Source organism: Anguilla rostrata, chromosome 14 (assembly GCF_018555375.3).
Source record: "Anguilla rostrata isolate EN2019 chromosome 14, ASM1855537v3, whole genome shotgun sequence".
NCBI classification, from domain to species: Eukaryota; Metazoa; Chordata; class Actinopteri; order Anguilliformes; family Anguillidae; genus Anguilla; species Anguilla rostrata.
In genome coordinates, this window is record NC_057946.1 from 25,378,640 (window position 1) to 25,403,082 (window position 24,443).

General features: G+C 45.4%; 3 protein-coding genes across 3 annotated transcripts in view; 2 read left to right on the forward strand and 1 right to left on the reverse strand.

The window, feature by feature from the left end:
* The first annotated feature begins 2,345 nt into the window (after positions 1-2,345).
* LOC135240144 (golgin subfamily A member 7-like) lies at positions 2,346-11,526 on the forward strand. The gene is made up of 6 exons (XM_064309451.1): positions 2,346-2,501; positions 4,755-4,880; positions 7,567-7,719; positions 9,242-9,343; positions 9,751-9,813; positions 10,385-11,526. Exons 1-5 carry the CDS (start codon positions 2,370-2,372, stop codon positions 9,784-9,786), a joined length of 549 nt encoding a protein of 182 aa, XP_064165521.1. The 5' UTR covers positions 2,346-2,369; the 3' UTR covers positions 9,787-9,813; positions 10,385-11,526.
* Positions 11,527-13,239: 1,713 nt separating this feature from the next.
* r3hcc1 (R3H domain and coiled-coil containing 1) lies at positions 13,240-24,190 on the forward strand. The gene is made up of 9 exons (XM_064308917.1): positions 13,240-13,246; positions 13,664-13,799; positions 15,181-15,321; positions 15,741-16,308; positions 16,615-16,787; positions 16,882-16,952; positions 18,038-18,133; positions 18,573-18,727; positions 22,342-24,190. The coding sequence occupies exons 1-8, from the start codon at positions 13,240-13,242 to the stop codon at positions 18,683-18,685; spliced, it is 1,305 nt and encodes a 434-aa protein (XP_064164987.1). The 3' UTR covers positions 18,686-18,727; positions 22,342-24,190.
* The window catches only part of LOC135240143 (lysyl oxidase homolog 2B-like), a 44,308-nt gene continuing 39,819 nt past the window's right edge, over positions 19,955-24,443 (reverse strand). The window contains exon 14 of the mRNA XM_064309450.1: positions 19,955-21,665. Coding sequence (XP_064165520.1) covers positions 21,595-21,665 — 71 coding nt within the window. The 3' untranslated portion in view covers positions 19,955-21,594. The remainder of the gene's footprint in view (positions 21,666-24,443) is intronic.

Consider the following 24,443-nt stretch of genomic DNA (forward strand, 5'->3'; position numbering starts at 1 on the left):
GGAATCTCAGACCAAAACGAAGGCCAGAAATCTTGGTGTTTGGCTGAAGTGGGAATGCCTGCAGTCTAGACACTGTTCATCAAACACTTTCCAATGGTGGCAGTGTGAACAAAATTAAAAAAAAAAGTTGTGCTTGAGTTTAATGTTTTACTTTGTGCCTGAATATTTAAGATGAGCATGATGCTCACAGTGTACCACTTAGCTCCTGATATCTCAACCCCACCCACTTGGTGTGTAAGCCCCCTCACCCCTGGCATCAGTGCCCCACCCTCATTATGTCATCGCCCCACATTCCAAGGGTGTGTTCCTACCACTTATTTCTTCTGCCTTCCTAGTCTCCTTTCCTAGTATGAGAGGCCAAACGGGCCAAAAATATGTGAAATTAACGTCTGGAATCATCGTCGACATCGGCACGTTCCATTTGTTTATCTTATCTCCTTGCTTCTTTTCCTTGCCCCTAGCTCCACCCATTGAAGGATGCAAGGAAAGGAAGCAATGAAAGGACGCAATGACAGAGGAATCAAGGAAATGTGTATAAGGCAATTGGGACATCCTTGCGTTCTTGCTCGTTGACAGACGTGGCAGATGTGGAAAGGTGGATCCACAGGTCAATCATTACACGTTACGCATTCCGAATAAATACTTTCGCAAAGGATGCACTCGTGTTGCCTTGTTGAAGAATTCTTCGGGAGCCTCCTAGCTCCTTGAAGGAGAATTTAACGGGTTGGAATGTCCTCAAAGATGACGCACCTCGATCGATTTCTAGGTCAGTCAAGGACCTCGGAGACAAGGGATGAATAAAATAATGCATGCACGTTGACAACGCGTGATTCCGCATGTCAGTTTCACATATTATTTGACCCGTTTGGCCTTCCATACTAGGAAAGGAAGCAAGGAGGTAAAAAAAATAAGCATTTGGCACGCATCCCATGTGTCAGAGAGATATCCGCCATTATAATGTGATCCAGGCTCTTCCGTTTCAGGTTCTTAATGAAGTTCTTACATGGAGGGGAAAGGGTGGTTGAAACATGAAATTCCATGGCGATCTCTGCTTGGCAGCTGACTCTCCCTGTTGTCTTGGGAGAAGCATGCGGAATGGAAAAAAAGGACCACAGAAGTGCTTAAGTAAAGCCATGTTCCGTTCACAGGAGGGCAGAGGGCGAACTCATGAAGCTGAGTTGATGGGTCGATACATTAACAAAAAAAAAAAAACAAACAAAAAAACAAGCTGCCAAAAAAATGAGATACTGCACAGCGTACCACTGAGAGCGGCAGCATTATGCTCCATCTCTCAGCTCAGTGCGTGGTGTCCAGATGGATCCCCACATGTTCCTGTTCTGGCTGTGATCCGCTCTCCTTCCAATGCCCTGTCAGATGGACCAGCTATGGGAACATCGCAGACCCGTGTGCCACGGTATCTATGGCCCCCGCTGACTAAGCCAACAGCTGAGTTAGTCATTTATTACACACCTGCTGTTATCCAGAGATACAGATGCACCTAACATTTCACACACTCTCTATGTATGCAGCTTGATGTATTTACACCATGCGATTATGTAGCTGAGTATTTATGTATTATACCTTTTAAAATATGTCTCTAAAGCAATTCAGCCAATGCTGAAAGGGTACCACAGTGCTCCACCGGGGATTCGAACCGTCAACCTTGTAGTCACTGTCGCATAGACAGACATTGTGAGCGAAGTGAGATATAAACTATCAAAAGGACTAGTGAATGAAGCAGAAAAAATATTAAAACAGCCATTAAAAATGCATTCAAATGATGCACATAAAAATATGATCTTGCACACAGTTTTTGGTGAGGTAAAAAGATTACGAGCCCTGACCAGCCCCAGGGTACGAGACTGATGGAGCAGATCTTAGCGAAACGTGTCTTTTAGACAAATGTAATTTGAGAAGACTCGGAGGTCACTGGCAGGAACCATCGTGGCCACGTGAATATACTTATTTACTTTTGCTGGTATTTGCATTTCAGTCCCTTTTGTTGGAAAGATGTTGACCCCAGGGGGCACTAAAAAGGGCCATTTGGATTTCTCATTCACGTGCACTGCTGGTCAGCCACGGCCTACATCTTCTCTGAAGTGAAGCCTATCCCCGAATAATGCTACGCATCCCTAACGGAAATTATGCATATATTTACACCCGGACAAACTCAGCTGCACTGCAGAGGGTGATTTGGGTGAATCAACCTCGAATTCTTTGTATGAACTCACCTTGTTTCTGCAATATGCATGAAGACGTTGGATGAGTAACTAAATTCCGGGGAAAGTATTTTAGTGTGTCATCACGGTATGGTTTTTGAACTTGCACAGTTCATTTATTGGCGCTACGCTTTCTTTCAACACAATGCCATGCCAATTCAGCGTGACAGTGCGCATTATGTTGTGTGGAACAACTTCATAATTGTCGTAGTTTCAGAGGGACTCCCAATGCGTGGTGCACTGTCCAAGACGGAAGCAGGAAGGGACTTCAACATGGCGGAGGTAATACAAGACGCTACATCGTAAACATAACATTAAATAATCCCCCATCAAAAAAGGTTGACTACTTTTAGGTTTAAACAAGCTTTTATTATAGTTGGTAGCTTTAGTTGTGATCGTGTTCTGAAATAATGTCACAGTTTGCTCAGGTGTCCTCGCAACGTTATCGGGAATCAGACAAGCTTTCTACGGGGTGGTGTAACTTATCGATATTTATTTAGCAAGCGAAAGTTATCTAGCAAGCGAACTTTTGTACATTTTGTCATTTCATTGACAATTTTTTCTAAGCGTACAAATTCGATACGTTAAAATGCTTATATTGGTTTATATAGGTCGATGAAATGTCTTTGTAGCTAGCTCTGATTCATCAATCTCTTATTCATCTGGATTGGTAGTAGCCTAGACTAAGTAATGATATATTTACTTGTGGATCCCCAATGGATTTGTTATGCTTTGAAATCAGTATGAGTTGTGGCTCAAACGGGATGAAGACAGCTAATTGGCTTGCTGCGACAAATGTGTTGGTAAACTGAAACTGGGTGAATGAGCCAGCTAACCACTATTAAAATGCAAGTCTGTGGTTCTAAAATTCGATTCTGGGGGATCACTGTGTATGCTAGTTTTCCGATTGCAATCCCTGGATTTTAACAAACTGTCAATTTTTCGTAATTATCGTAGGTGCTTTTTATGTTTAGAGAGATTATTAACCCCCTTAAGCCAAATTTATTCAGAAATGGCTATGCAAGCCATGAAGATGTAAGTAATTTTGAGCAAATGTATTGCATGTGCTCTCTTAAGACGTCAAATTAATGTTTTTCAAACTACCGTCACATCTAACTTGGTTTCTCCCAAAAGACGTCCAATGAAGTACAAGGCTTTTAAAACCAGGGTCACGAGAACGCTACGGAAGGCAGTGCTTTAATTTGTGTACAAATAGCTTCGTGTTCTTCAATGCTAGTTTCAAAGACTGGTGTTAATGTGTTCAGGAATTTTGCTGGAATGCAGTGAAATCTCGTCAAAAAGTCTAATTTCTCTTGTTTGTGGGAACTTGGGCCGGCTTCTGCGTGTGCGTTTGTGTTTTTAGCCATTTGGCTGTTTTATGTGTGTTTTCACATCCAACATTCACCCAATTCCCAATTTCTCTGGCAATGATCTTCTAATCTGACAAAAATAGGCGCCTCTTAATTTATTAATGATTTTGTTGTAAGCTGGGAATTGTAATAATATGTGGCCTGTCGCTTGTAAAATGGTACATATATCCTATTACAGTACTAATGATATTGAATCAAACATCTGTGTGCCCCTGCCTCCGGTAAAGGATGTGCATTTAATTTGCATTATAATTTATTAAATCATATATGTACTTATAAAACAGTCTGCAATATAGGTCATGTCCCTATACCTATCTGTAAATAGCACATTTGTTAGCTTTTGTGATTCTGTCTTCTTCTATCTATGCAATGTTACATGACCCAAGGTTTGAGAGAGTCCTTATACAAATATCTATTATTATTATTATTATTATTATTATTATTATTATTATTATAGTGCAACACTCCCACTTTCCAGGTTAAAGGACTAGTGGCATGCAGAATTATAAGTAAAAATGAGGCTACTAAAACAAAATGGATCCCATATTGCTTCATGCTGGATGAGGGTAGTGTCAGTCTGGTGTCCTGGAATTTCAGCTTCATAAGCACCTTCCTTGCCTGTCACCCAGCAGCTGCGGTCAGCAGAAATTGCGTCTCCTCCACCTCCCCTGTAGTACAAGGCTTTTGGCTCGTCGGGTGTCACTGGCTTGCAGGGGAGTATACTGGAGAAGTACGCATACTGCTGCACTGCTGGGTGTGTGTGGCCTAGCCCTGAGGCTGTACTATAGTACAGTTTGTTTCCAGAATGGGGTGAAATGAAAATAAAAAGCTATTGGTTGATTCAGTGTATTTTGGTCACTGGAACAGTACACTGTATAAAAATGTCACTTTAGGGGGCATCATGCATGATTTTAGGTCATTTATATAGTTACAATTTCAATCAGAGAGGACTTTCATTTGGAGCCTTTTCCATAATGTAGTCGCTGTAGTTCTAGTTGTGGTTCTCAGTGTGATGGGGGGGGGGGGGGGTGTAGGTGTAGTCCTCAGTGTGATGGATGATGTTTTTTTAGTTCTCAGTGTGGTTCTGGTTCTCAGTATAATGGACTGGGGCCGGTGGGCGGAGACTGGGGCGTGGCTAGCTGACCTCATGTGCTTCTCTCTCCAGACCCACAGTCTGCAGGACCTGCGGCAGCAAGCAGCCATCGCTGCCAAAGTCTTCGTCCAGAGGGACTACTCCAGTGGCACCATTTGCCAGTTCCAGACAAAGTTCCCGTCCGAGCTGGAGAACCGGGTAATCCATAGCCTGATTCATACTTTGTCACCAGGACCCTTTCTGCAAGTGTCGTACAACAAAAAGGTTGTATTTTCAACTGAAAAAGTGCTGCACAATTCTTTTTCTCAGTGTCCTACACCTCTAGAATTTCATGTCGCAGACAGCCAGATGGAACACCGAAATGCATTGTCATGGATACCATTTTTTTCCCCCCTTCGCTTCATTATTTAGATTTTTCCCGGAAATAATAATGAAAAATTGTATGTACGATGTAGCGATGGATGCAGATATTCAAGTCATTGAACCGGTTAGGCAATGTCCTAAAATGGTCGAAATGCCTGTCTTCCAGAATGTAACACATCTGCTTAACTAGGCCAGGACATTCACCCTGTTCTTCCCTTGTGTTTTATGACTGATGGACCATGTTTCCCATTCACGTTGTTTTTTTTTTTTAAAAACAAAAGAAGATTTCAAAGTTCTTTCTCCTCTATTTCTCAATAATTTCACCGGACGCCACCATGTTTTCACAAATGCTGCTAAACATTAGCAGTTTGGTGTCTTGTTACCGTAGAGACATCCCCTCCGGCTTTCGCTAATGTATAAACGCGAAATGTAGTGCGACACTTTCCTTTTTTGTCACGCGAGACTGGTTCAGAATGGGGTGCATTCCAACCGCTTATTGTGTCTCCTTTCTTTGTCTCATTTCCTCATACGGAAGGGCTAACGGGTCAAACATTTGTCAGCATTGTCAACGGAAGCTCATTCCATTCGCTCATTAAATCTCCTAGCATCCTTTCCTTGCTCCTAGCTCCACCCATTGGAGGGCACAAGGAATGGACGTGGGGAGGAATTGAGGAAACATGTATAAGGCAATTGGAGAGTCCTCGATCTTTCAAGTGTCAGTTTGAAGCCATGTCGACTGAAGACGTGGCAGATGGGGAGAGGATACATAGGTCGACCATTATGCGTCGTGCGTTCCAAAAAATACTTCCACAAAGGATGCACTTGTGTTTCCTTGCTCAAGAAGCCTCCTAGCTCCTCGAAGGAGCATTTAACTAATTGGAATGTCCTCAAAGATGGCGCACCTCAATTGGACCTATGAGACAAAGAACGAGTAAAATAAGCGATTGGAATGTTGACAACGCGTGATTCCAGACGTCAGTTTCACATATTTTTGGCCCGTTCGGCCTTCCATACTCAGAAAGGGTGCAAGGAAAGGAACTAGGAGGAACGCACCAATGGTCTTGCGACAAAGTATAAATCAGGCTTAAAGCATGCCTAGGCAAAGCCTCGTGGGATGCTTGTGGGTGTGGCCTAAGTGCCAGTCCTAGTGTTGACCTTATTCATTGACTCATTCCCCCAGGGACCTGTGCTGTTGCATATGGACTTGCTCAGCATGTGTCTAACGCGCTGGCGGTGGTCTGAGAGATCTGTGAAAGGCACTAAATTGCTTCGGTTTTCGTTGTGGTTTTTTTGTTTTTTTGTTACCGACCTGAGGTTTCACGGCTCGTTTGAGCCCTGCTTGCTTGCGTCTCCTCCGCGCTTTTAAGTTCAGCCCTGATTTTTCCAGGTCCCACTGGTCCCACAGCGCTAGCTGTCTGTTTTTTTCTTCTTTTTTTTCCTTTCTTTTTTTTAAGAAAAAAAAGATGGTTTTTGATTTATTTGTTGAGAAACGCTTCACTCCGGGAATGTTGGCGCGGTTTCAGACGGCCCAGCTGCGGCTGCCTGTGCGAGGCTGGGCTCGGCCCGATGCTCCCTCTCTCCTCCGCGGTTTGATCTTTTCTGCCAGGGGCGCAGGGACGTAAATCTCCCCCGCAGCCGCGGCAGCGGATTCTTCGTTTTTTTTTTTTTAAGCGTGTGGCGTGGGGCTCAGCCAGACCGGAGCTTCAGGTGTCCTCCGTAGGCATTCCCAGAATCCTCGGCGCCCACGTCTCCCTCTGCGGGCCTGGAGGAGGAGGATCTGTTAGGCTCATATCGGCAGCCTCGACTTTCCAAACTCTGTCTCGGCGTTCGGCAGGGTCTCCTTTGTGTTGAGTATCTTCAACATCCAGCTATGTTATTTCTGTAGCCTTCAAAAAGATAACTTGTGCCTTAATGGGATCTTCTGAAAAATGTAGCATCTACAAAGATAAACAATGTACTTTTAGCTACACAGTATCTTTATATTGTTCTGTTGTACTAAATCGAGTCAACATCTCAAAAGTTGAAATTTTTGCTGCTATTTTCAATCCGCTTCTTTGTAGTTTCTCATGCTGCAGGAGCCCTGATGTGTTATTGGGCAGATGGGCCTACGTGTGCAGCACTAAGAGCCACGTGAACTGTGCAGTGGCTGCTTATTAATGACTGACTGTGGGCTGGTCTTTAAGGTTCCATCTCTTCACCCTGTAAATGAGCTGTCCTACTGTAGTGGTACAACGTGTGGTTGTGTCATTCTCAATGCAGTTCCCTGTAGACTATAATAACATTTATACTCCCAGAATTCTGTGAATGCATTGTAATTTAATTGACTTACTGACTTCTGCTGATTACATATTAACCTCATATTGCTAGTATAGCATCCAAACTCTTGATTCTTTTGAGGTCGGAATTCAGCGTATTTTACCATAAATATCTTTCCCTGGATAAGAGCATCTGGCAACATTCCTTCTTAATAATAATAATAATAATAAAGAGTAATAGTAATGAGAATACGAATGCCTTTCAGATCGACAGGCAGCAGTTTGAGGAGACGATCCGCGCGCTGAACTCGCTGTACGCCGAGGCGGAGAAGCTCGGCGGGAAGTCCTACCTGGAGGGGTGCCTGGCCTGCCTGACCGCCTACACCGTGTTCCTGTGCATGGAGACTCACTACGAGAAGGTGGAGCCCCGCGCCCGCTCGCCAAACCCCAGCGTCTGCTTAGGAGCCGCATCTTAAAATTTAAATGTGTGCGAATCCGCAATAGCTGCGACCGCACACGCGCATGCATCCGTGTGTGCGTGCATCCATGCACACACCCTCACACAAACACGTGACCTCTTCTTTGGCTCATGACCAGCCTTTCCACAAAATCTTGTGCTAATCTGTGAATCCATTCGGGAGTTATGTGCCTTTTTGTAATAGGCCGCACCGATCGCCACGCCCCCTCTTGGTCAATCGGCCTGAAAGTTACTCAGCTCTACCTTCAGTCGTGACCAACGTCCATGCCAAATTTCAGCCTCCTGAGGCAAAAACTGTGGCTGCTATGAGGTGGGACACTTTTGTGGACCAACCGACCGACAGATAGAGCTGTGGTCGCAGCTAAAAATGCAGCAGGGTTTTTATGAGCCAAGGTTACATCGTTATATTGCATCACAGGCATTTAGCTAATGCGCTTACCCAGAGCAACTTGCACAGCTTTGCATTTTTTTTTGTACATAGTCTCCATTCATATGGCTGGATATATACTGAAGCACAGCAGGTTAAGTATCTTGCTCAAGGGTACAACGACAGGTTACTACCTGGGAATCAAGCCTGCAGCCTTTGGTTTACACGGCCAGTTCCTTAACCGTTGTACTGCACTGCTGCCCACACAGAGAACTGCGGTGCAAAACATGGCCACATATAAATACACCAAATAAACTGTAACCCAGAAAGCTTCAGTCAAGCCACAGACGCGTTTTCAGTCGAGCGAGATGTCTGCTCGCTCAGGGAGCGGCTACACGAGGAACTGACGTCTCCTACTCGACCGAAGTCCTCCTCAGAATTGAATGGGGAAGTATTCCATTTTCCTCAATGCGTTTATAGCCATCATAAGTGCACTCAAGTGCGCTAAACGGCAGGGTATGCCAGCTAGAGATGTTCGCAAGTCATCAAATGCAAGTCTGAGTCCAGTCTGAAGGCTTTGAGCTAGAGTCCAAGTCAAGTCCCAAGTCCCTGAGGGGGGTTAGTCCGAGCCAAGTCTCAAGTCTTTGGACACGAGTCTTGAATCAAGTTTCCAGAATAGTTCAGCCTAAATGACAATATGGCTATTTCTTGAAATTTTACTGCCTATGGTATCATATTTAGTAATAAATGAGGGTTTATAGAAACTGGAAGTGTATTGTACCTTTAAAGCATAGTGCTACCTTGCAAAACGAAGGGGAAAAATGCTTTCAAGTTCAACATCGTATTTTCCTTCGTAAGAAGAAGCAACCTTGGTAAGAACTTAACGTATATGACTCTGTACAGGTGAGATAGTGTAAACGTTGTCCCATATAGTGGTGTCAAAACTCTAGTCATTCAAGGACAAGCTGAGACTTTGAGTCTGAAGACTGTTTATGTGCACCTCGAGTGCGGCTCCAGTATGAGTCGCCGACTCGACTGTCCGTCTCTGGTACCAGCGCTACGCTCTCTGATACCTCCGCCGCCCTTGTCCCGGCAGGTCCTGAAGAAGATCGGAAGGTACATCCAGGAGCAGAACGACAAGGTGTACGCCCCCCGCGGCCTGCTGCTCACCGACCCCCTCGAGAGAGGCCTGCGAGTCGTATCCTTTCTCCCTGCCCGCCCCCGCCCGGCCCTGCCCGCCCCCTGTCCCGCCCGCCCCCGCCCCCTGTCCCACCGGCCCCCGCCCCCTATCCCGCCCGCCCCGCCCCTATACCGCCCGCCCGCCCCCGCCCCTGTCCTGCCGCCCCGCCCCCTGTCCTGCCCGCCCCGCCCCCTGTCCTGCCCGCCCCCGCCCCCTGTCCCGCCCGGCCCCGCCACCAGTCCTGCCCGCCCCGCCCCTGTCCCGCCGGCCCCGCCCCGCCCCTGTCCCGCTCGGCCCTGCCCCCTCGTTCTTTCGGCATGTGGTTCAGCGCTGAACCCAGAGTGCATTGTGGGATAGGGAGCAGAGCGGCTCCGGGGTGGATTGCGGTGTTTTCCGGAAACCTTCCTTAACTCCTTCCCCCTCAGGTGGAAATCACCATCTTTGAGGACCGGAGCTCTTGAGCTGGAAGACAGAGGCCCAAGCCCGAGGTGAACATTAATAAACACACACACACACCCGCTCTCTCTCTCACACACACACACACACACACGCCTGTTCTCATACGCGCACGCTCCAGTACGCGCGCGCATGGTGATTATCACCTGGCTTGCGCTCTCCAGTGTAGGAGAAAAGCGCTTGGGTTGTTTAGCTTTTGCCCTTTCAGCAGAAGCAGATGTGCTTTTGCGCGGTTGGCAGGGTTTCCTAGCTCCGCCCCCCTCACAGTTCTGGACGATTGACCGCCATGTTCTGCCGTGAAAATGGCTCAATGGGTGGCCGGGTTTGGCATCCCATCAGGCACTGCAGCAACGGGCTCATCATTTGGTCGTTTTGACGTGGGGGGGGAGGGGGTCTCTTGACAGAATGTAAACATGCGTTTCCATTTCTGTTGGTTTTGCCGGAATACTGTGTACTGATTTGACCCTTCGGGCAGAGCGCAGTGAGGGGCGGAGGGGACGGGCTTTACGCAGCGGACAGCAGTGCCCTTTTCTCTGTGTATAGCGCGTTCATTCGGTGTACCGAAGTGTAACATTATCCTTTCTCTCCTTGTTCTTTTTTCAGTTTCTCTTGTTCTGTCCGTGATGTCATCAACAGGAGACTGGACTTCCTGTAGCCTTACAGTCTGATAGCTCGCTGACCCCCCCTTTGCCTCTACCATCCTGCAGCCCCCCCCCTCCCCCATCCTGTTGAGACTGTGTGAATAATGTGTTTGTTCCTTTTCTCCACCTCCTCTTCCTCGTGGTCTTCATTAATGATTTGGCCACAGGTAGGGGGTGGGAGGATGTGATCTTTCGCTGGGCTTACCAAAGGCCCCTATATTTATCATTTCCATGTTTGTTAAACATTAAAATATACATAAAATTTATTACTTTTCACTTTAATCAAGATCTTTATTTCTTTCTGTAAATCTAAACTGTGCCATATTATTTTTTAAATAATTATTATATTTAATCTCATCTTTTTTAATGTGTATGTCTCTTTGTATATAAATGCTTCTCTGGAACTCAATGGTCAGACAGATGTGTCCTACTGTTTGTGTGTACTCTATGGTCATTGTGAGTTCAGCAGGATTCCGTATGCGCCTGTGGACACTAATAGAACAGGAACATGAATGATGAGAATTTCCTGTGTTCTGTCAATCAAGGCCCTTTGTGATGTCATTCCCATAACAAGCTCAGGTGAGACAGGCAAAGGTTTCCACATATCAAAACGGTGGGGGAAGAACCTGGCTGGATCTACGTTTTTTATACCAATTCCTCGTTGGTCGTTGAGTATGTTGAATATTTTACGATAACAGTTGCATTCTCGGTGTGCCACGCGATGGCAAAAGACAGAAAATAAAGGTTGGAAACGAAGGAACTTGTCTGAAGTTAGGGGTTGTAACTCGCTGTGCATATGTGTGATTTGTAAATATGAAAGATTTTCATCCAGGGGTTTTTGAACAACAGTAATGTGATCATTGGAACACTGGGAGAAAATGTGGTAGAATGGCTGGATGTGTCCTCCACCCCATGGGGGTAGGAGCTCTCCCTCAATTACATTTTTTTTTTTTTAGTTTTAAATAATGACCTGAAAGCACTCTTGGGTTTCTGTTCATTTTCAATGAAGTAATGGATACCGTGTTATTTTCTTTTTTTTCAAATGTACAATCTTTGCTGAACTTGTTTGTTGTACTTAAATTAAATTCGTCTTTTCTTGGAAAACTCTGTTGCTGCCTCCATTTTGTTCACCCTCAATGGATAACATAACTTAAAACTCAGGCAACCAGTGCTCACATTTTACTTTTCAGCTGATATTGTCCACATGCAGGCTTATAGACCTAGGGCTGTAACATTCTCACTTGACTAATTATATTTTAAGATGATGCTGGAAGCAGAAGTACCCCCTGTCCCCCCTCCCCCAGAATCAAGCGAACAGGATTGCTTTACTGCCAACTTCACTGGATTACAAAAGGTATGCCATTTAAACGAGCCTGTGTGCTTATCTCAACTGTGCTGTCCAATTGAATAAGCAAAATTTCTGACTTCTCAAACTTCAGTCTAGACTAGGGAACCCCCTGTTGGTGGAAATCTATGGTATCTACTGTTTTTTTTTTTAACCTTAAAAGCAACCAAGACTTGAGAACCCAGGTACGAAGACTCATCAACTGTGTAATCATCTGCTTTAATGAACTGCCAACTAGCAACGAAAACCAGGAGACCCCGTGTCTCTTTTTCGCAAGGTTTGGAACCCTCCGGTCGGAACAAACTGCGAAAATACACGAAAAACGTCACTGCGGGAAAAACAATCATCCGCCTCTACACTAGTCGGCGTTGCAAGGCGCAGAACAATGCAGAAACGAACTGCGCTTGATGGTTTTACCCTGGTGGTACATTTGAAGCGTCCCACTTTCTTCCGAATTGCTAGGTTGGTAGCTGCTTAACATTTTTTTTTTACTATTTTATATCAACGCGGATATTTGTGTCTTTCTGACAGTCAGGTGAGTTTTCAGTCAGGCGTTTCGTGTTTATTTGATTAGGGAAAGCACGTGGTAAATGCAACAAATGGCTAGCAACAGCTTGCTAGCTAGGGTTAAGTGCACCTTTGTGCTGATGTTTGAATGCAGGTCTTTTGACACATCTCCGATAGCGTTACAGGGCGAGGGTGTTCATATCTCTTGTTTATTCTGGCTGTTAGCTATATTAGCTTATTTGTATTTAAATGCAGCTAACATCTGGATTGTGTATTAGTAGCATGGTAAACGATACGTTTATATTCCCTGAACATTGCTAATTCCGCTAGCTACCTGCCAAGTAGCTTTAGCTAGATTGACAGTTGTGGTGGTCTCTCCATGTTATGCGGGCTAACGGCAGTAATTCAGGTTTGATAGCTAGGTGCTAGCAATCAGTCGCACCTACAGACTGTATTCCCCCAAGTAAACGTGCGAATTTGCTAATTTATCAGACTGCAGTGCAGGCTAGGTGACTCATGCATTGTCTGTAGATATGCATACTATAGCTACAGCAGCTGCAAGCTCAGATATCTCGACTACGTTGGCGACAACAGTTTCTACTATTTACAGGTTGTATGTTAGTATTATATGGCAATTCACAAATCCGAATAATTGTTTGAATATAGACTGAGTCAAAGTTACGAGGACCCGCAGGAACATGCATGACAATAATATAATTATGCCAGTCATCTCCTTTTCTCCTCAGAGCATCATATCCTTTTGTGGTGGCCCTAAGTTATCTAATGCAGGGCATATCGAACTCTCTTAGGTGGGACCCCTGTGTAGCCTCTATGTTGCTTGTTATTCCAACCACAGTTTTCTTCATTATAATAATGACAGTAATTATAATAATAATGGTAATAACAAGTAGTTTAATTTACAGTAGTGAAACAGTAGTTAGACAATGTGGGAGTGGGTTGTAGCTATGGCAAGTATCCCAAACCCTGCGTTTGGTGCAGGCATTGACATAGGACAGATGAGACATATCGCTGCAACAGGCCAACTGACAGCCCTATTCCCTAATCCCCCTGGGTGTGTCCCAATGCTCAAAAAATGTATCCTCCTTTTCCTCCACTACCACCTCGTCTCCTCCATGCCCCAGAAACCGATCTTTATGTCCTCCCTCCCTCCCTCCCACCAGTGCCCCAATATTGGAGGAGACTAGCGAAGCGCACACAACTGTATTGGTCAAGTGGCTTCAGACTCATCTCCTCCCCTCCTTTCCTCCACATACTTCCTGGTAGGAGATGAGTGGTAGTGGGGTAGCGGAGGAAAGGGGGCGAGGAGTGCAAAGTAATGTTATGTCGAACCGTATGTTAAACGGAGGCTGTGACCTTTGACCCCCGCAGGGCGAACCGCGGCCTGTACAGCCACCCTGGCGTTTTCTTGTGTTGATGGCTGCTACCTGCCGAAGCAAGAGAATGATTTTGTTCACACGGTCATCGAGGAGCTGGAGGCTTTCATACAGAGAGACCAACAGAAAAGGTGAGGTCTTCCGCAGTCTGTCTATCCTCATTCAGCCACAAACGACACATTCTGTGGGCAGGGTCAGACGCATGGAGCAACTGCAGTCTTTTACTGTACACAGAATTACATTTCACAGGTTACACTTTCCAGGAGATATCAAGTTTGGAAGAAATCTATCGTAGATCCCAGAATTCTGGGATGAAGTGGCTTGCTTTCAGTTACACAAAATATTATTTTCCTTTCATCTATCCTGAGCTGCTCAAGTTATTAGACTGTAGAGGGTGAGGAAGACCTGTAAGTGGGACAATTTAGTTGCACAATTTGCAATGTGCCTTTCTTGCTGTTCGATAGCATGTTCATTTTCTGCAATGTACAGTGCCCTCCAAATGTATGGTAACGATAGAGTAAAATTGGTTATTTTGATTATATACTTTTGTATTTAAAAGTAAATCAGAGCAATAAAGTCTAATACTTGGTTGCATAGCCCTTAAATGCAGTAATTGCATCGAGTCTACAAACCATTGACATCACCAAACATTTTATAACTTCTTAGAAAATGTCTTTCCAGGCCTAACAAGTCAACTTTGTTCCACCACCTTTCTGGCTTATTTCTGTATTTTTCTGGTGAATTCTAAGCTGGCCTTTTGATTCTTGCTGCTGATGAGAGGTTTTCCTCTTTCAGTGTAGCCTCTATAATCCTGCTGTCAGAGTCTTCTGCTCACGGTGGCTTGTGATGCAGATGTGATCTGCAGCTGTCTTCCTTGGCCGACCTGTACGGTGTTTATTCTGGATTCCACCAGCCATTTATTTCTTTTTCAAGACTTCCGTTTGTACTTGATATACCCAGTTTCTGTTCTGTCCTTTTTAATTAATTATTCTGTTCTGGCTCACCGATTAGTTGTTTTTCCGCCATAGTCAGCTCTCTGATCCTCGTGATGATGTATGCCTTCTCACTCCAAATGCAATCGCCACAGGTGAAAACGAAGTTAAAACCAAGGCTAAAACCAAGACTAATTGCTCATTTATGTGTGAACCGCCAACGCAAAAGGAAACACCTGAGCAAAAGTTCACACATGTCATCCGTTAACTTTATTTTACACAGCTGAAAATGGGGATTCTCAACGCAAAAACAGCCATTTCTGTAAAATGGTGAAACATACGCATGTTAATTTAGGAAAAAATAACAAATTTCCCTCTACCGTTACCATTCTTTTGGAGGGTACTGCATATCTGTATATACTGTGTAGTGAAGGAGAGTGGGGTATCAGGGGTATATGTGTATACAGGGTTTATTGAAGGAGTGTTGGGTATCAGGGGTATATGTATGCACAGGGTTTATTGAAGGAGTGTGGGGTAGCCGTGGTGGGGGTGATGAATTCTGCCTTTCTGTGTTTCCCAGCATTCTGCTGTTCCCCGCTCTGCCAAGCCGACTTCGCTACCTGACTCACAAGACCGCGGAGAACTACCCCAGCCTCAGCACCTTCTCCGTGGGGGGGGCAGGGTGGAACCGCAGGGTGGTGGTGTGCTTCTCCCACCTCAGGTACCTAAACACCTCCCAGCACTACCCCCCCCCATCCCCCCCCCCCTTCGCTGACAGGATGATGAAAAACACCCCTCCAAGCATCTACTGTGTATATAACCCCTTTCATGGTGGGGAGGGCAAGATTCGTGTCAGCCACCAACTGTGTGTTGGAAAAATAGATTTAAGCAGACTGCAGTCTTGTTGGAATCCCTGTTTACTTTTAACTTCTGTCCGTCACAGCCAATATAACATAATGTCTCCCTTAGTCCCTATTTTCGTTGATTGATTTCAGTGCATACACTAATACAGTGACTTCCTGCTGGCCCTGCTGTTGTCTTTCACAAAGGGAAGTAAATCCTGTTGGTGAGGTCATGCAGTGAGACAGAGTGACTGTGCTTCCTGCCCTGAATGTGAGTTAAAATCCCATACACCCCTAGGGTACCCCCTCCAGAGGACGACAGCGACACAGAGGGCAGGGCCTGCGAGCGGTCCCGGGTTCGAGGCGGGGGCATGGAGGGCGGCAAGGGCGAGCGAACGTCCGAGGCCAGGCAGACCCGCAGCCGGAGCCACCGACGCCCCGACAAGGCCATCTACGTCCCGCGCGCCATGAGGGAGAGGGCGGGGCGGGGCTCCCCGGCCCCATCCACCCCACCGGCCCCGCCCCCCCGGCAGGCCCCGCCCACCCCGCCCGCCATCGGCTCCACCGGCTGCAGCCTGAGCCTCAGCGCCTCTGAGGAGTCCTGCCCCGACACCCCCGACGGGCCCACCGCCCCCTCGACCAATCAGGAGCCGGCGTCTGACGACCCCGACGAGTTGCCGGGCGACCCCGAGGACCTGCCCGGCGCAGCCGATGACTCCAGCCACTGGGAGCAGACCATGTCCTACTTCGTTGCCATGTCACTGGACGACCAATTGGACGACGGCAGCAGGAGCTTCAGTCCCACCCACCCTGATGCGCAGCAGCAGATAGAGGGAGAAAAGGATTCTGGGGATTATATCCAAGAGGTATGGGGCGGTGTGAGACAAGGAGGTACGATGACTTTAGTGAGGTAGGAACAAGGCTTACCTTCAGATGAATTATTTTTATATGGAATAGAGAAGCTCACTAATTTATAGATTTTCCTCAGTTGAATGGTGGCATTAAACAAAATGATATCAGGATCAAGACAAATGAGGTCCTTTACCGTTGTGTGTTATTGGCTCAGATGTACTCCACCTCTGTGGTTACAGTGCGGTCAGCGACCATACTGTTTAATAGGGCCGTGCGTTCGTCCCCCGCTCACTGAGCATGCTCCTCTCGCCCCCCGCCAGATCGCGGCTCAGCTCACGGAGACGGACTTCGCCATCGAGAGCGTCCACAGCGACTACTCTGGGTACGAGAGCCTGTGGATCGGGCCCGGCGAGTTTTCCCACGTCATCGAGATCTACGACTTCCCCGCCGTCTTTAAAACCGACGACCTGCTGGACGCCTTTGCCGAATTCAGGTGAAGGTCACCACTGGGACACAACCCCCCACCCTAAAAAAAAAAAAAACCCCAGCACCCATTTACTGGCTCTAACTCCCTCCCTCCCTCGCAGTGAGGGCGGTCTGAAGATCAAGTGGGTGGACAACACTCACGCCCTGGGCGTGTTCTCCGGCGAGTCTGCAGGTATGACCTTTGACATGGAGGTGAAAGGCCAGGCTGTTTGCCATTTTCTCTGACCAATGGGGAACTCACTAGACTTTTGTAGAGTCCGAAAAATCAAGCATCACGTGGGCATTAATCTAGACGATGATCTTCAGAGTTAGCCTGCTAGCTAGCCAGGTCTGTTTGTCAGTTAAGAAAATGTGACTGTGAACAAACTCTGTTATTCAGCCCGTTGAAGTAACTTTCCCTATAAATGTGAATCCTATATTAGTATTGTGGATATGTGTAGAATGGTAGGAGCGTCATACAGATGCATATATATGATTTATCATCACGTTTGGATTTTCATCAGGATATGTTCTTGACTACCTAGATCCGGGGTCCGTAACAGGATTTTGTTCCAACTTCTGCCCTTATTTATTTAATTAGCTCCCATCAAATCTTGATCTGACATTTCTGTAAGCACCAGGTACAGCTGCAGACTGCAAGTGTGCCCTAAGGATTTTACTGTGCTCAAGAACAGTAGTAAACCAACGTAGTCTATATAATAGCTCCAACATAGTAGCTGTCTGAAAACTGAAACTTAAGGTAGTTCGTTGGAACAAACCAGCACGCAGACCTTGCCTCTGGGAGTTGTGCACCCCTGACCTAGGCATTACTCATCAAGTATTCCAAAAACTATGACTCATTTTGTCTGTGAGAAATGGCTCACTTGTGGCGAGGGTGGAAAAAAGCCATCATTTCCCCCTATGAACCAGACCGCTACCTCCTCTGCATAATGGAATTCCCATGGACAGAAAACCCACTTGCATCCCCTTTTGAGTTCCTCCGTTCCAGAAGGATGAGTCTGCTTTTATCGTTAAATAAAGCGTTCAGATTTCCTTGGGAAAACCAGAAGTCGGGCGCACGCTTGAACACTTTCCTGCTATAGCTCGTGCTCTGCCAGGAGAGCCGTCCAGAGGCCATCTCAGCTCTCGCCTCCATTTGGCCTCATGGTGCTGGCGTATCTGGGTAATGATGTCTTTTAGCGTGAAACTGCATCAGACGGATAGCTGGGGCTGCAGTGATTCTCAGGGTCACTCTGTTTGTGTGTTGCTTTGCTGCAGCTCTCCAGGCTCTCTGCATACAGCACCCCCTGCTGAAAGTGCGCACGCTGTATGAGGGCAGCAAGAAGTCCAAAGGGAAAGCACTGCGTCGGGCAGGTACGCACTCACGCAGATATATCACTGAAGTGATGGCTACTCACTTGACATTATTACTCTATGACACGCAAGTAATACTCTATTTGGAGTGATAGCGGACCTCCATATTCATTCTTTACCCTTGATAGATTATATCAAATGATGAAGTACCGAGACTGTGCAACAGTGTGCATCTTTAAAGATAAAGAAAAATAATGATAAGGAAACAAATATTTTTACAAGAAAAATGGAAGGTTCTGCAAAAAACAAACCTTGTACGTGCATGGGAGTGCATTTGTGTGTGTGTATGTGCATGTGAGTGCATGTATGAGCACGTGAGTGCATTTGTGTGCGTGTATGTGCATGGGAGTGCGTGTACGTCCATGTGGGCAGACTACTGAAATACATGTGGTATAGAGCTGTATACAGGCTGTGATTGATGTTTTTTTATTTTTCCCAGAGTTCCTCCAGCCGGTGAAGGAGCGGCCGCGCACCGACACGGCAGTGGCCCGGCGGATGGTCTCCCGGGCGCTGGGCCTGCCGAAGCCCGCTCCGCGCGGCAAACGCTGCTGACCGCCGCTCCCGGACCGCCCTCCGACCGCTGCCCTGCCGCAGGTCAGTTTAACAGCTTTCTACTGTTGCGTCTGTAACCCACATCAGTCTCAACACCCTGTGAATTATTACTCATTATGTCTAACCCACATCGATCACCAGAGCCTGTGAATTATTACTCATTATGTCTAACCCACATTGATCATCAGACCCTATGAATTATTACTCATTTATTTCTAACCCACATCGATCACCAGACCCTGTGAATTATTACTCATTATGTCTAACCCACATTGATCACCAGAGCCTGTGAATTATTACTCATTATGTCTAACCCACATTGATCACCAGAGCCTGTGAATTATTACTCATTATGTCTAACCCACATTGATCACCAGACCCTATGAATTATTATTCATTTATGTCTAACCCACATCGATCACCAGAGCCTGTGAATTATTACTCATTATGTCTAACCCACATTGATCACCAGACCCTATGAATTATTACTCATTTATGTCTAACCCACATAGATCACCAGACCCTGTGAATTATTACTCATTATGTCTAACCCACATCGATCACCACAACCTGTAAATTATTACTCATTATGTCTAACCCACATCGATCACCAGACCCTGTGAATTATTACTCATTATGTCTAACCCACATCGATCACCACAACCTGTAAATTATTACTCATTATGTCTAACCCACATCGATCACCACACCCTGTGAATTATTACTCGTTATGTCTAACCCACATCGATCACCAGACCCTGTGAATTATTACTCATTATTTATTAGGGATGCATTACATGGCAGCTCCTACTGTGTGACATTTGTTACAGAGAGCCAGCATTGCAGTGAGAAAGATGGTAGTGTGTGTACATTATGAGGGTCTGCGTTGGTTGGTCTGTCATCAATTGCTTACTTTCAGCCAATCAGGTAAGTGAGCTCTCAGCCAATCAAGCGGTGAGCTCATGAATATTATGAATAATATATCATGAATGTAACATTTTTCATTCAAATAACCTTCGTACTTATACTTTATAGATAGTTGGGAATTATTTTAAATTGCAGATATATCTGCTGGATGGGGACTTTAATGGTTCATTAATGGTGAATCAATGCTTTAATGATTGGCCAAAAGCAAATCCGTAGTGGACAGTAGAGCTCCAGGAAGAGTTGGTTACCACTGATTTAAAAAGACAGTTGTCACGCTAAGATGCACAGTTTACGGTGATGTCAAGAGGTCTAAGAGGGACAAGAAAGAAAGAGAGCCCCGAATCTGCTTGATTCCATACTTTAATTACAGCCAACAGGCACAATATATTGGATATTAAGTCTCCCCTGTCAAGTACAGGCATCCCAAACAGCCAATCGGCTTGCAGTGTGCACCCTCAAATAAACAGAGAGTAGCCGTACGTTAGCACCATTACAATAAAATACAAAAAAAAAAAAAAAGTACAACACACAGAAGAGCCAGACTTCTCTCATTCACAGACGGGGGCTTTGGTTACTCTGAACGAAAATAAAAAAATAAAAACCCAACCGCGATCCCTGACATTCACAACAATAAGTTACATATGCAAAAAAAAAAATGCTAGCAGGAGAAAATCAAACCATTTACAAAATGCTTTTTTTTTTTTTTTTTAAACAAAAACAAAATAAGCAGTCGTACGTTTCTACACACGTTCGGAGTTCCCTGTGTCGCAGCCTTGCAGTTAAGTCTTTGTGGATTTCGGCGTTTTCAACGTGCTTAGGCTGTTATGCGCTCTTTTCACTCCGTAGTTACGCGCCGCGAGCTTTAAACATCTGAAGCTAAATACGGACGAAATTAAAGTACAGTAAAGTTTCTCAGAGTTTGTTCCATAGCAGTTTTCCAGATGAATGTGCCGTGAGGGAAAACGTAGGAGAAACTCCACGCCGGGTTACATGAATCTATTTTTTTTCTTTTCTCAATCGCTTGCATAACGCGGGGGCTGCAGTTAGCAAAAAAAACGTCACGTAAAGAAAAGAACGAAAGATGTAAGGGCTGCAATACATTTCACCTGCATATTTTAATGTGTTACAGTACAAATGGGTGATTGTGATTGTGATTATGAACCTTAGCAGTGGCCTTTCCCAGTATAACTCTCAGGAAACCTGTCGCTGTGAGGTATGTGAACGTGTCCCTGATACCAGAAGGGTTTGCATACCGTAGTATGTGAATAAAGTTGAGCCATTCCGTAAGTACACAGTTTCAACAGGGACAGAGTTTCTCTGTTCCAGAAGACACAAAGTCTGCTTTTACTGTTAACCTGTGTGTGTGTGTGTGTGTGTGTGTGTGTGTGTGTGTGTGTCAGCTCTGCGTATGTATGTTTAAGTGCAGGTGTGTGTAGAGGTCAAATTCAATTCCTTTCCATTAAAATCTTGCAGATTTAAACGTGTAGCTCAAAACCACTCTCGTCACTGCTAACTTTTTAAAAGTGCATTCAGTTCCCTTTTTACGTGTGAAGATATACAGGTGGTGTTCTCTTCAAGCATCTTGTCCGTAAAGCTGGAGCCAGTACCCTGCTGAGCCACTATGGGGCGCTAAACACATGCTTCAGTTTTTCACGCCGAAGTCGCAGCATCACTGCAGCCTTCTGGGAGGCTAGGGGACAACATGGGGGTGGTTTTTTTTTTTTTGGGGGGGGGGGGGCTTTGGGGAGCCGGCGGCTGGTCCTGAGACTGAGTACTGGAAGGAGTAGTCCAGAAGCACTCAGGAGAGGGGGGGAGGAAGAGGGGGAAGGGAGAGTGAGAGAGAAAGAGAGAGAGAATGTGAAAGAGAGAGAGAGACTCTCTAGTGGTCGGTGGTTCTGGGGCCTCTGGGGCTGTGGGTGGAGTTGAGCCTCACATCCAGAACCTTCTTCCAATCCGTCTTTTTCTGTCAGCCTCTGCTTGCTTTACCTGAAGGACACCTGGTTGTTCACTAGGCCAGGGAAGGTGTCCTCGGTCTCCGAGCTTAGTGAGCCACCTTAGCAGGAGAGAGTAAAAATAGCTTAAAAAATAATAATAATCCTGCCACCTGCAGATATAGATCATTTCAAATAATGCAAACAGGATTTCATCTGATTTATCTGAACTGAGAGATGTACCTGGCCTTATTCTAGAGTAAAATCTACTTTTGTCAGATTTTTTGTTTTGCTTTTGAGAAAAGAGCTACATAAAGTAAAAAATAATTTTGGTGCTAGCTACTATGCATGTGTAAGAATTATACAACTTTATGTACAGATGCTGAAGAAAAAAATGGAAAAACCTGGATATATGCAAAGCAGAAATCATACAGTGACCTCTCTTAATTGAATAACATCCCAGCATGCACATGGTGATGTATAACATCCCAGCATGCATAGGTCATTTATAACATCCCAGCATGCACAGGGTCATGTATAACATCCCAGCATGCATAGGTCATTTATAACATCCCAGCATGCACAGGGTCATGTATAACATCCCAGCATGCATAGGATCATGGATAACATTATAGCGGCATCTGTGTGAGATCTCGACAGGCCTGATCAGCTATAATTACGGTTCGCATTAATGCAAGAACAGACCTCAGTCAGTTTGAAAGGGTGGGCTGTTATTCAATTCTCTGGGCCTCTGCTCAACAACTAATTCTGTATGTTCTCGTTTCCTTATTTGGACAGGGAGAGCACAGGACCGGCGAGAGGTGGAGCGAGCGCTCTTCCGCGACGCCTGCCAGACACCCCAGCCTGGAGCGGTCAGCCGCGCAAGCCGTCTGCCCCCCCCCCCCCCCCCACAAACCTCCCCCCCCAAGCACTTGACCGTCCGCTCATTTCAGGATTAAGCAAAGCAAATAAGGAAATAAACCCAAGAATGCATGCGGAGGCAGGTCTATGGAAGGGGCGGAGTTAATGAGTGGGTGGGTGTGGCTAACAGACAGGAAGAACATGGATTATCTTGTTTTTCTCCCCCTGCCTATACGCAGTACAGGGGGTGTCCAATTCTGGGTGGGACGGGTTTGTGGAGGGGGTGGGGGGGAAGGTATTATGGGATGTTTCCAGTTCTCCACTCATAAGGCATTGAGAAGGTTGTGTAAAAATGTGTACGTCAGTGCGGACTGCTGTGTAGATAGCTGTTTAAATGTATAAATGTGCAGTAGTTAAATTTCCACTTTTAACTCCCATTTGATAAAATGGGATTGTTTCTTGGGAGAACCATGTTTTAATGCCTAAAACTGGTACAGTGCACTGGCCTCATGAAATGGGAGACTTGATTTAATATCCTCGCCAGCACCTTTTGAGTTACGGCTCGTGCGATACGACGACAAGATTCTGCTGTCTCTCGCCAGTTAGCTGTATCGCTAGACCAGCATATATGCCCGAGAATAAAAACCTGTAAGAAATACAGACCGGAGAAAAATAGCGCTGTTCATTTATTGATGATTGACAACCATATTTTAAGTGCTGTTTTTTTAAGTAAGGTTTTAGAGTGTCAGGTTTAAGACGGTGTGTGAATGAAGAGTCAGAACTATAGTTTCTTCTGTCTGCAGCAGACCTGGGTCAAATACGTATTTGTTTTGGATTCAAATACTTTTCTGTGCTCTGTTGATCTTGCCTGGTGTAATGTACCCTGCCAGTATGACCAGAAGGCGGGGTTTTGCACTTTTTGAGAGTATTTCATTGGTTCCAATACGCCAGACAAGATCAGTAAAGTGTAGAAAAGTATTTTAATGCAAAACAAATCCGTATTTGACCCAGGTCAGGTCTGCAGTATGAACAGGTCACATATTACTCTCAAAGCCTTCCTCACACACCTTCTTTGACACTACACTACATGTATGTGCGGGAATTGTTGTCTGAGGGCTGACTTAGCATCATGTGATATCGTGTGTGAAGTCCAGTTTGAGAAGAGCGTTTGTATTAAGTGTGTTAATGTCAAAGATGTTGGGACGTACCAGTGAAGGCAATCTGCCCGGCTCAAGAACATGCATGTCGTCTAAAGTTCAAACTGAGGAGAAGCCGCCATTCTGACTAACAGGTCAGCAATGTTAAGGCATGATCATCACTGTGCTAAGCACCGTCACTGGAATTGCTGTACATTGCAAAGTGGGTTTTTAAGCCATTAATTATTTTTTCCTAAAATAAACCAACAAGCTTATTTTAATTGTAGAATATGTATTTTTTATGTACATTAAAGTAAAATTATCTGTGTTTTTTGTACAGTGAGTAATGCTTGTTGCTGGCAGTTCTAGTTCTCCAGTATTGTAAAGTCAGTGTTCCTGCAGAAGTGTTGCCGTGTTCTAGAATGCTGTTCCTGGGAGAGACTTGGGTGTGCCGTGTTCTAGAATGCTTTTCCTGGGAGAGACTTGGGTGTGCTGTGTTCTAGAATGCTGTTCCTGGGAGAGACCAGGAGATGTGTGCTGTATTCTAGAATGCTGTTCCCAGAGAGACTGAACACAGGGTACTAAGTCTGAGTCCAGAAACCAATGTCCAGATGTTAGTGTTCAGTCAATAAATGTTAATATGGACTGTGTTTATTAATTGTATCAGTTGTATTTTTAGTTTCTGCGCTCATCCACCTTAAAATGGTCCGCTCCATTTTCTGCTATTCACACACTATTTTCTGCTCTGAATACTCTGAATATACTTTTTAAATTGTGTACATATTTTCAAACCATTTTGTGATTACATTTAGCGCTTTTATCCAAGCGCTTTACAATTGATGCCTCTCATTCGCCAGAGCAGTTAGGGGTTAGGGGTTAGGTGTCTTGCTCAAGGACACTTCG

Excerpts from the sequence above, each read along its gene's own strand:
- LOC135240144 (XM_064309451.1), top strand. The coding sequence starts at position 2,370 with ATGCCAATTCAGCGTGACAGTGCGCATTATGTTGTGTGGAACAACTTC. Across the intron at positions 4,881-7,566 it reads CGTCCGAGCTGGAGAACCGG|ATCGACAGGCAGCAGTTTGA; the intron begins GTAATCCATAGC and ends AATGCCTTTCAG. Across the intron at positions 7,720-9,241 it reads TGGAGACTCACTACGAGAAG|GTCCTGAAGAAGATCGGAAG; the intron begins GTGGAGCCCCGC and ends TTGTCCCGGCAG.
- r3hcc1 (XM_064308917.1), top strand. Across the intron at positions 15,322-15,740 it reads GTGTGCTTCTCCCACCTCAG|GGTACCCCCTCCAGAGGACG; the intron begins GTACCTAAACAC and ends ATACACCCCTAG. Across the intron at positions 18,134-18,572 it reads GAAAGCACTGCGTCGGGCAG|AGTTCCTCCAGCCGGTGAAG; the intron begins GTACGCACTCAC and ends TATTTTTCCCAG.